Below are 12,017 nucleotides of genomic sequence, written 5' to 3'. Positions count from 1 at the left end.
CCACTAGGGTGGTCTTCATTTCATCTGCAACGCCTTGCAAGACAGCAGAGGCGCTTCCTGTGGACAGTCACCAACCAATCAGGGCTCTGAGCACCGAGGGGCCGGAGCCACAGTCCCATGAAACGGCCTTGACCTCCCTGTCCCCATCTGGGGGGCTGGTCTGTCCTCAGCCAGCTTGTCCCATGGTCCCACCTCTCAGCCGGAAGCTCCTGCACTTACCAGATTAAAAACGGCCGGCCAGCCGGCCAGGCCACGGGCCCCGAAGCGCTCATTTGTATTGGTGCCAGGTTCAGGCAGCGGCTTTTGTAAAATTGATGAATTTTGTCTAAAGGCAAGTGCAGACAGGCAAACAGATCTGTATCTGCTGTTATCCATTTAGCCTGACACACATGGGCAGGGGAACTATTTTACCTCGATTCTCGCAGGACTGATGGAGAGCAAATGCAAGCGGAGTCGTGAACCCCGCCATCGGAAGAGGATCCCCGGCCCCTCGCGCGCGGGAAGTTAATTAATGCTTCCCTCCCCTGGAAGCGGACCGACCCCGGTACTCAGACGCTCACGGTCCATCAACCACCGTCGTCCCCAGATCATCCATTAGACGGCGACAGCGAGGATTTTTTCAGCAAATCTCACATTGCAGTGGGTGACCCAATCCTGTCCCAGCCATGGGGCTGCTGCAGAATTGTGTTTCATCGTACCTCGTTTATAAGAAGGTCCACGCCGCCCGCACAGGAAAAAGAGGAAGGTGTGAGGAGCAAACAGGACGGTGCAGGTGGTAACGTGTTCTTCTTGTCCCTCCTACGAGACGGGATGTGAACCGCTTAACACGTATGATCGCGGGTACCCAGAGTCCGAGGGCCGGGCGTTGCATCACCCTCCCTGTGACATCCTCCCTACGCCCGGAGCCCGGGGCGCGCATGAGATCTGCCCGAGTCTCAGAGCTGCAGCGGTCGTCCCGGGAAACGAGCGTATCCATCCGCAGCGCTCGCGCGGAAGCCCTGTGTGCGCCACGCGCTGCTGGAGGCTTGTTCTATGCGTCTTAGCACCCGCGCAGGTGATGGGCCCGTGACGGTCATCCCCACGCTGCAGACAAGCAAGCAAAGTGCTGAGAGCATCAGGAGCCTTAGCGTCGTCACCAGGCTCTGCAGCCAGGGAGCCTCTACAGGCCCCCGAGCATCGGAAGACTCGGAACTCTGATGGGGGGGAGCAGCAGAGACGGCGGAGAGGGGTGCAGAGGGGTGCAGAGGGGCCTGGGCTTCCGCTGGGGACGGGGGGTCTGGGCACAGTGGCTGCAAGAACATCTTGCCTCGAGCAGGCACTGGGGCTGTCGTGTGAGAAGGGGCCTCCGGACTGATGGACAGTGGGGTACTCACGCTTGCCCTTGGTAATGAGAGAGAAATGAGAAGTGGACCTTACGGGGGGAGAGCTCTCCGGGAGTCCCCAGCCAGCCTGGGGATCTGTGTGGGTCTGTCAGGTGAGCGAGAGCCAGGTGCACCCCTCTTCTGGAAAGCACGGACACCTGCCTCCCACAGACGGCAGTGGCGGCAGGTGGCCCCGGGCGGCCTGCAGGAAGCCATTACCGGCGGCCTCCCCTGCCTCTGCCCTTCCCCACCAGGCCCCCCAAGGCCGCCGGCTCCTCCTGCGACACAGTCATCACAGCACCCCTGGGCCGCCCCCCTCCCCTGTATGGCTGTCAAATCGATTTCGCCACCGCCGATACCCAGGGCTCCCAGGGAAACATAATTAAAAACACCACTTAATCACCACGGAACAAAGGCAAACCGGGTGAGCGGCCTCGCCACTTCGATGCATTTCAATCCGCACGGCTCCTCTCCTCCTCAGTCTGGGTGGGGAATTGCCTTTTCACATAAGAATCCTGCCTCTGACAGATCTCCAAAATAAACAGTATTTAGCGTGGCAGGGGTCCGAATGTATGCCATTTGCCCGGTGGTGAAATCAGCCCTAACCAGAGCAGGCAAACAACGACAAAAAAAGTTGCATTTGAAAATACCGCCCCTGGGAACACGTGCAAAGCCTTCTCCCGAAGGCGGGGGGTGGGGGTGGGGGGAGACTCGTCAGCAAGGGCCCGAGCAGCCGCATTGCTGCATCCCTCGATTCCGTGAGCGGTGGGGTGAGAGGCTTTTGCTAGAATTGTGTCCCGAGCGATGCCGTGACCGGGCACTCTTCCGCCCAGCGAAGTCCCCTGGGCGGGCGGCCAAAGACAAACCCGGGGTGGGTGCGGCAGCTCACAGGACCCCGTGCCTGTTCCAAGACCTCACTCCAGAACCAGGGACACGTTGTGCTTTTGGACCCAGCCGCCTGCTGTCAGGGACTCCTTGGGAACCCAGACACAGCCAGGACGATCCCCTCAAAGCGTGAGGACGTCCTCATGGCGGCCACGCCACCCCCTGCAGGCAGCCCTCCAGGTTTCTCTGGGTGTCAGAATCAGGTCCACGTGCTGCCCCGCCCTCCGCTCCACCAGCCTCTCCCCCGCTGTGCTCCTGGGTTTTTGCTTCAGACACAGCGGTCCTTCCTCCTCCCTGAGCAGCCCACCCCGAGGGCTTTCCTGCCTCAGGTCTTTGTCCCCGCTGTTCCCCTCCCTGGACAGCTCCTCCTGGCACCCCCTTTCCCCGACCTCCTAGCCCAAACCACCCTTGGTCAGCCCCCGGCTACGCTCCACCCTCCCGCCCAAGGGGGTGGTTCCCTCCCTGACACTTTCAGCATCTCGTGTATTTGCTGGCCCAGCGCCTGTCTCCCCGCTGCCGGGTCAGCTCCCCGTCTGGTGCGCCCGGCACCTGGCCTGGGGCTGGCACAGAGGAGCCCCCGGGAGGCAAGCACCTGTCCTTGGGTGCCCAGGGCTTATGCACCGCTGAGCTGTGGAAGGGCGGAAGGGAGTGCTGTCTTCGGGTCGCTTTCTTAAGACGGCTGGGGTGGGGGGAAGTGGGAGAGGGAGGAGGCAGGGGCCGGGGCTCGAGGGGCCGAGGCCGCACCCTGTGGCCAGGCTCCCAGGAACGTCCTTCCCCGGCTCACAGGGGAGAAAGGGCCAGTCCTTGGCCCTGCAGGCACTGAGCTCACTGCCGGGACCCCCATGAGCCCCTCACAGTCGCCTCTCGCCTCTCCCACCGCCCGAAACCTCCAGCGGGGGGTGGGCATGAGCAACCCTCAGACACGCTGAGCTACGTGAAAGCCACCATTCCTTCCGAGGACACGTGACCCCCCCCTTTCGGCTTCACTGCAGGTCGAGGTCTCTCCAACGCCTGCTGTCCGTCACCTGGCCCCTCCCAGCGGACTTTGGGAACTACCCCCACTTCGGCCCCACCCGGGCCAAGGGAGAAGCCCCACCCACGGGTGTGCAAGGGGAAAACCGCAGAACCTCTCTCGGTTTCTTCTCTCATCCCGCTCCTGTTTTTGCTGTTTCCGGGTGTTTGGGGACGACGTACAGGACATATCGGTGTGAGCGGCCGCGAACACAGCGCCACAGACACACACGTGGGTCGGGGTGAGCGCTGCACAGCGTCGTTTATTTCTACTGCAGGGGCACAGGCGAGGCGTGGGGGGGGGGGCGGGCAGGAAGGGGGGCAGGCCAGGTTTACAACAGACGACACCCAGGAGCCACGGGGTGGTGGGGCGGTCACACCCCACCCCAGGGAGACGAGACACCTCGCTGTCTGCCGTGCCAGGAGCTGCCAGACCTCCTGAGTCTTAAAGAGACGGCACACGTTTTCATGTCACCCGGCATCTCCCAACTTCCCACACACTGGCCCTTGTGAGATGCGACAACGAAGGAACAGGGTGGGAGCTAGACCAGACGCGAGGCCGGGCGGCCCGCAGGCCGTGACTTCTCTGTGCGGGGCGACGCCTCGCCCACGCGGTGCCGCTTAACCTACGAACCCCGCGAGACAGGGCCTCCCCTCCTGCACTGGGGGGACACGGAGGCTCTAGAGCGCGCCTGGTCTCAGACGAGGAGGCCTGGCCGCCTTGCGTGATGGGACCTTTCTGTGGCGTGACCTCCCCCGGTGGGCGAACACGTGCCTTGAACCAGCGAGGTTCCGGCGACGGGAGAGAGCTTGGTCCTCAGCGCACCTCAGCGGGCAGAAATGCCCTTGGCCTTCCCGCTGCGGCACCCGGTTCTGGGGGCAGGCCATGGGCTGGGGGAGGGGCACACTGTTCTCACGGTCTCCGGGGGCACCAGACCCAACCGGTGCGAGGACTGGGGAGGGGAGGGGAGAGGAGGGGAGGGGAGGGGCGAGCACGTCCCCGTCAGGCCGGCGTCCTGACCATCACCCGCATATTTGTTGGACGTTGAACCACCTGTCGGAAGCTGTTCACGTAAGTCTGTCCCTAGATAGTCTCACTGAGTCTTCACCTCGGGAGCCGGTACCTTCAGCACCCCCATTCTCCAGACAAGGAAACTGAGGCACAGTGGCGTGCCAAAGGTCACAAAGCTCGTGGGGGATTTTGGGGGGGGGCCCGGTTTCAGCCTCTGCTCTGCGTCTCTCTCTGTTGCTCCAGGGTCATGGGGGAGGAGGTGGGCCACCAGTGTTCTTCAAACCTCAGTCCCACCCGCCATTCAATATAGGCAAACGGGGTGCTGGCTGCACCCACGAAACAGTGTAAACGGGGCCACGTCTCTTCCCTTGCATCGGGGCACCGTCCTAAAGGGAGGACGCCCGCGGTGTTTCACCGTTCAACGCGCCTCCGTTCCGGCGCGCAGAGCACAGAAGGCCCGCCCGTGGAGGTCTTTCTTGGAGAAGGGAAGGGGGCTACTCTTCAAGGAGAGAGACGTTTGTCCTTTTTATTTACTCGGCCGGTGAGGGCCGCAGCTACAGGGAGCTGGGACAGAGAGCGAGTGCCCTGCCCGGACGTTTGTGGCGGGGTGTCGCCCGTGAGGACGGCCCCCGGCGGCGCAGACGGTCTGCACCTGTGCCCTCCGGCTCGGGCGCCAGCGGCCACACGGGGCCGTCCGGCACCGCAAATGCGGCTGGTGCCCCCGAGGAGCTGAACTTCTCATGACCGTTAAAGCTGAACTTAAATGGAAGAAGCCACGTGCGGCCAGCGGCTGCTGCACGCATGGGGCGTGTCACCTCTGTGTCGGAGTCCCGGGTCCCCCAGAGGACCTTAGGGCCATCTGCTCTCGAGCCTCTGTAAAGGCGTCGGAAGGGAGAACGTAGGTCAGGCGTCGTCACAGGCTGGGTTCACCCCTGTCACCGACCTTGGCCTTGGGAGCGGAACGGCTCACGATAAAAATTACTCCAAGAGGGGAATACGTGGGGGGAACAAACGGGGTTTGATACCAAATCGGACTACAACGCTGTGCCGTTCTCACACGGCGTTGGGGCGACACTCACGGGCTGCCGCCCCAGCCGGGGCTGCACCCTCCAGGGGCGGCCTCTCCCGCCCCACCCCCGCCCCGGGACAGCGGCGATGGTGGAGAGGAGCCGAAAGCACCCCTCTGGTCCTCCACCTAGGCCTTGCGCTCCTTCTCGGGCTTCGCTTCCAGAAGCAGGCCCCTGAGCTCCGCGACGAGGTCTGTGAGGTCGAACGGCAGGGGCATCGCAGGGTCGTCCTGCTCCCAGTACGGCCGGCACTCGGGCCTCTGGTCCGCGGGCAGGGTCCGAGCCGTGCGGCTCTGGCACCTGGAAGAGTAAGAACAGGCGATTCTTACATCCGTGGGTGGGCGGGGAGGAGGGGATTCCCACAAGGCCGGACCCCACGGGCAGCTGGAGGCGACAGGGCCAAGGGCTCCAAGGACAATCCTTCGTGGCGGTGGTGGGTGGGCGTGGGCAGGAGCGACCTTGAAAGGCAGGAGGCGGGTGTTTGCAAGAAGGAAGAGTTAGTTGCTCTTTCACGCTGCTGGCACTGCTTTAGGTATTTTTTCTCCCCTCCCCAATCCCCACACTTTGCGGTATCTCTACACAGCTCCGGAGCAGCCAGGCAGCAGGGAAAATTCAGTTACCCTGCCTTCAAAAAACGGTGCGTTATATTTTCATTATCTCGACTGTTATTTAAAGTGTGTGATTAAGCCATTATCAGATTTAAATGTTTGTGGGATTTCAATGTATTACTAGATTACCGGGAAAGATTAAATTAAATTTACTGTATTAAAACGTCCGAGGACAGATCAAACAATATTACAGGCCAGGCTTGACTCTCGAGATCCCGGAGATTTACAAGTGTCCCAGCTTGCTGAGCTCGGGGCGGGGCGGGGGGGGGGGGGCGCGGGGAGGAAAGGCACTCCAAGGAGACCTCGATGTATAAGGATGTATGCAAATAGAGGTTAATAATCATTTCCGCTGATGAATAGGTGGGGAAAACTTCCACAAAATTAAATTAAGAGGCTAGCAAGAGTTGCTCCCTAAGGAAAACACTTAAATCACGGTTTTTATTAAATGGATTATTCATCAATAGTACAGAAATTAATTATCCTAGGCGACCACAGCGCAGCCTCTTAGCAAAGGGTTGGGGCAGCCCCTCCACACCCCGGTGGGCACCTGGACCGGCGTGCTGACAATGGGCTTTAGCTTTGTTTACCTGAAAGAGAACTGAGAGGCAGAGAGAAGGAAACAGAAACTTGCAACAAAGAAGAAACAATAGCGCAATGTGGTGGCAAGTGCACAAGCGGAGAAGAAATACACAGGCTCCCCGGCTTGCAGTGGGCTGACTTCCCGGGAAGGCCCTCCTCAGTTAAAAGCACCGTCAGCGAAACTCCATGCCCACCTAACCTGTGGAGCACCCTGGCTCCTGACACGTGCTCCGAACACTCCCACCTGCCTCCGGGAGGCCGATGGTCTAACACGAAGCCCATCTTACCGTAAAGTGCTGAATAGCTCATGCACTGATTTTTCAGACGTGTCGCTCCTGCACCGTTGCAAAGTCAAAAAACAAAAAAACAAAAAAACCCCGTCCTACGTGGGGGGCTGTCCGCACTCTATCTGGAAGAGTCGCAGGGGTTCTCCCCCACCGCCACCCCGCCACGCTCTCCAGGCACCGTCCCCTCCATCCACTCAGCAGGGATCCTGCCCGCTGCTGTTTGTCTTTGGGGTAGGACTGGCCGCGGAGAGACGGCAGAATGGAATGCCCCGGCCCTGTTTCCTGGCGTGATGGCAGCCCGGGTCCCTCGCTAAGAGACATCCTCTCCTCTGGGGAATTATTAATGGCGAGGGGACCCCCGCAGGAAAACATACTTCAACTTAACACCTATTTTCTCGCGTGCTTAATTGCCGCACCGGCATCCCCGGCACTCAATCCGCCGTACATTACGCGGTGCATTCCAATATATCTTCGGCTCCCCGCGTCGGGCCCTGATAATAGCGTCTGTTAACACGCGCTAAGTACTATTAGGTAGCACATCACTTCATAAATAATAAGATTAGCTGACCTCCGGGCCCTGGGAAGAGTAATGTGTTTAAATGTTCTCATTATTTATTTAAAACAAGAATTAAAGCAACAGAAGCTACTTTCGACAATCCTCTTAACATAAATATTAAACTGTTTGCGCGGATAAGCCCCGCGCAGCGCCGGCATGTGGAGGGTGCACTCGGCAGGCTCCTGGTCAGTAGAGGAGGTCCTGGAGTGGGTGCTGCCTGCCGCCGTGGGTGGGTCCGTGGGTGGGTCCAAGGGTGCCCCCACGAGGTTCTGCAGATGGCCTCGGAATCACCCGGAAGGGATGGGGCAGGTTAACGTTCAAGGAAAGAAGCCGAGGCTCATTACGAAAAACTCTGCCAAGGGTTTTGAACGGCGTTTTCGTCCTTGCCGGGGAATCGGAGAGCGAGTGATGCCCCACCGGTGAGCCAGTGGAAGTCACTCCAAACTGAGCATCTCCATCTCCGGCGGGGCAGCGGTCGGCAAACACGTCACCCTGGCCGGCAGGCTAAAGGGCTGTGATAGGTGCTGGCCCACCCGCGGTGTCGGACGATCAGAAGGTTTGTTGGTGGAGATGCTTTTTCGCCCACCAGGTGGGTTCTGCCCCCTCACTCTGAGAAAGTGTCGGGACCATTCCAACATGCTTTCCAGGCTGGCCTGGGCCGTGCGTGGGGGGCGAGCTTCCCAAGCCCAGTGGCTGTTCTTGCCGGACAAGGGGCTCCCTAGTTTCTGCCCATCGTTCTTCTCACTGAAAGGGCGGGCTGGTGTGGGAGCCCCCCGCTCTCCGTGCAGCCCCGAGGGACTGGGAGTTGAGCATGTTGAGGCCTCCCTCTGGGCTAGGGGTGGAGCCCCTTCCTGGGTTTCTGCGGGGCCTCCATTTAGATCTTTAAAGCTCTTCCTTGAACGCCCTGTGCTCCTGGCCAGTTTCCAAATATGGGGCCCGGGAGAGGGCTTGCTGTCTGAGGTGACGAGAAAGGACCGTCACCCCAACTCAAATTATTATGTATCGTCTGATCCGACACCCTGCCAGACTGTGGAATTGAAAAGGACTGAGCATTCCTACCCTGACTTCCCTGGCTCCCATCAGCCACCCAGCCTCTCTTCCGTCTCCGTTTCCTAAGACGGGGAAGCCGGGAGGTCGAAGGGTAGGGGTTCAGAGGATGCTCTCTGGACACCTGGAGAGCTGCTCCCTGGACGCGGGACATCTGGGCAAGTGTCTGACCCTGGCTGAGCCTCCGCTTCCTGCCCGTCAGGTGGGGACGATGGTGATGATGACAGGACCTTCCTAATGGAGTTGTTGTGGTTAAGTGAATGAATTCAGCGACGTGTGGGGGTGCTCAGAACACTGCCTGGCCCGTCGTAAGCACTCAGGAGTTATGCACCACGGTCACTGCTGTTACGACTCCTACCGAGTACCAGTGCCGGTGAGCCACGCCGACGGCACAGCTGCCTGTTGGCCCTGTGACCGCCCCCTCCCTCTGCACGGGTTCATTTTAGGGGACGCGCTGGAGATACAGGAGCCGCTCTTCTTCCCGGCTTGCACAGACCTGAGCCCGGAGCAGCTACAGTGTAGCTGGATCCCATCACAAGGCGAGGCACCCTGTGACGCAGAGGCGCCCCTGTTCAGGCCGCTACAACGTTGCAGGGACGGGCCGGCTAGGACGCTCAGACTCGGGAGGGTTCCGCGGTTGTTCCTGAAGCCCTGAGAGCAACTCAGTGGCACGGATAGAAAATAAGGCCGGACTGTTTCTCCGCACACACACTCAGTAGGTCCTGGCAAAATAAAGGGGCCCCATGACTTCTTCAGAAATGTTTTAGAGAACTGAGGGGTGGACATTTGTTGTCTTGCGTCTCTTCCCACCATTCCCGCAGAGAGGGTTCTAATTCTCCCGCGAATCCAGCCTTCCCCACGCTGGGTGGTTTGGGCGGGATGGGCCCCGCCTCCAGAGTCAGGGGATGGCCCTGAGTGGTTAATCCTAATTAGTACACGCCCTCCTCCCAGCCGCAGGCGCTGGGTTAGGGGGAGGCACAGGGCCCAACTGGGGGCCAGGGAGAAGAGTGACAGCCAGAGGCCTGGTGTGGATGGAGCCAAGGAAAAAGGCTTTCTGACGCCCTGGTCTGTGAACGGCGAGGACACGCCATCCGGAGCTGCTGCCGTCACGTGGTCCCCCGCAACCCTGGCCTGCGGCCTTGGGGGACAGAGCCACTGCCCCAGGCCGCTAGCGGGGCTCAGGCCTTTCCAGGGTCAGGCGCTGGTGTGGTCAGAGTTAGGGTTTTCTGTCGCCTGGGACCCGGAGTCCTGGCTGACAGGCCGGCCGCGCCTCCCCGCTCTCAGTGACGTCCCGCCCTCGACAACAACGTCCACGGCAGGGGGGCGGGGCCCTGCCTGCAGGGTGGCTGCCGCGGTCCTCCGCCACACTGAGGCGCCGACCGAGGGCAGTGTGTGCAGAGCTCATCGGGGTAGAAAAGCATGGAGCCCTGGCTTCTGTTTCTGGTTCAAACCCCGTCCCTATGCGGAGAACAAGGGAGGGTGGGCGTCACCCCCGCCAGCCTCAGCGTGAGCACGAGCCGGTTGTGAAGACGGGAGCTGCCTGACCTTTCTCAGGGACGCTGAATCCCCCCTCCCCTCCCCAGTGCTCCCAAGGACGGCAGAGCACTCTGAACCCGGCCAAACAGTCAGACAGTGACGGTCCCTGCCGTCCTCCCCTCCCACTTGGTCCTCTCGTCTCCTGTCCCGAAGGAAAAAAACATCTTATTTTTAATGCCTTGGGTTGGCAAATGAACTTGAACCGACTCGGGAAACCCTGTGCGTTTCATGAAGGCTCTCAAGAGGGCAAAGGAAAAGAACACATGCTTCGTCCCTCTCCCTCCCAAACTCACATGATGTCAACCCAGAGAACCCTAGATGCCACCCCCAGACTCGTGCGACTTAGGGATGACCCTCCCTGAAGGACCCAGTGACAGGCCAGGGAGCAACGGACAGGGGTCCTGTCGGTGAGCCGTGAGCAGACGACAGCCCAGAGGGTCCGCCTTCCCCCCGCAGGTGCAGCTCAGGGGGGGGCCGCCGCCCGCCGATTCCCCCCAAGGTGACACTTACATCTGGATGTCCTGGATTACGGCTACATTAGTGGACGGCGGTCGCCGTGCTAAAATTAACCACTTTAGCTAAAGTGTGTGTTAATTATGGGTATGCAAGCAGTCAATAAAAGGTTAATGCAAAAGTCAGAGGAGAAATTTCTCCCCTCATTGCATCATTTCACAGACTAAATGACTAACACCAGACTCTGTGTTTTTAATCAATAGGTTTTACAGTAATGTGCTGGCCATCGATTTTAAGAAAACACACACAGTCTTCCTCCTTGTCGCTAAATTTTGCCACAAATAAAGGAGGACAGGTAATGTTTCCATCACTCTTGATGGAGCAGTAAAGAGAGACTTCAGCAGAAATGATTTCTGCTATAGGTTCAGTGCGGTGGGTGAGCGAGCTTTAAAAACGCACAAAGAACTAGACCTTGATGGAGAAATGTTACCAAGCACAGGCCACTGAGGAGACAAGAAAAATGAACCCCTAAGAGAGAATTCTTTAATGGGAAAGAAGCAAGCAACTCTTGGTTAAAATAACAATTAGGTGTTGTTCGTTGTTCAAACACCTTGAAAACTCAACACACAGCCCTGCCTTACTCAGTGTTAACCGTAACCAAGAGAGATGGGTGGGGGCTGTCTGATGCCCACGTGGAGTGAGGGCAGTCTCCCCCAAGGTCAGTCCTTGGCAGTGGAGGGGGGTCTGGGCTAGACCCTGGACTTCGCCTGGCTGCCCTTCCCACGGGGCTCCGTCTCTTCCAGGCACTTCCGTCTGGGCTAACACGGACCCTGCCCCTGACTACGCCGCTCTTCACGCCAGGTTTACCTATTCAGGAGCCTCCAGACCGTGTCCGGGGAGAGAAAGAAGCAAAATATGGTGTTTGGGGTTTTTTTTTCTCACGTTTCTAGAACGATTATTATTATGGTAAGTGACTGACAGAACATCTTCTGACACAATCATCTGTAAGAAGTCTACAGAAACAAAAGATACACATTCCCCGTTGAAGACCGTAAACTCTAACACTTCCCATTAAATTCAGGGGGGATGCTGAGAAACCTTCTCAACCCCTTCGTTTCCCTAACTGTTTGTTCCATGAAGGTAACGCTCCCCTGCTTCACGGCCTACGCGAAGGTAAACTCAAACCATGCACATCAAGGCCCGTGAAACGCGCTGAGCACCACGCCCACGCGCAGCCAGGCCTGGCCACTGGCTCTCCTGTGCGGCGCAGGTCCCGTCTTTAAGGCGCACTGATCGTCCATACGGTGTCGGCCAGAGGGGCCCGCGGCGCTCGCACGGAGAGGGAAAGGGGCCGCACATCCACAGCCGGGAGCCGTGCGCGCTGACGACATCAGAAAACGCCCAGCGACGGAAACGCGGGTCTCCTCTTGCAGTCGGGGTTTTCCCTGGAACTGTCATTCACCTTGAGGAGGTGGCCATCGTCCTGTCTCAGCTGACACAGGAGTCCTCGGGGTGTCGGCCGCAGCGGAGCGCACCCCCTCGAACCCGGCCCTGGCCGGGGCCAGGGCTGGGGAGGCTCCCTGCGCATCGAAAATGCTGGTGTCACCTCCGACGG

At 59.5% G+C, this 12,017-nt stretch overlaps 1 protein-coding gene across 1 annotated transcript in view; it reads right to left on the bottom strand.

Annotated features, from left to right (window-relative positions):
• Positions 1-3,494: 3,494 nt before the first annotated feature.
• FTO (FTO alpha-ketoglutarate dependent dioxygenase) overlaps positions 3,495-12,017 on the bottom strand; it is a 307,443-nt gene continuing 298,920 nt past the window's right edge. The window contains exon 9 of the mRNA XM_028502124.2: positions 3,495-5,636. Within this exon, the coding sequence (XP_028357925.1) occupies positions 5,465-5,636 (172 nt within the window). The 3' untranslated portion in view covers positions 3,495-5,464. The remainder of the gene's footprint in view (positions 5,637-12,017) is intronic.

Source organism: Phyllostomus discolor, chromosome 12 (genome assembly GCF_004126475.2).
Source record: "Phyllostomus discolor isolate MPI-MPIP mPhyDis1 chromosome 12, mPhyDis1.pri.v3, whole genome shotgun sequence".
Lineage (NCBI taxonomy): Eukaryota > Metazoa > Chordata > Mammalia > Chiroptera > Phyllostomidae > Phyllostomus > Phyllostomus discolor.
This window is presented reverse-complemented; position numbering and strand designations above follow the sequence as displayed.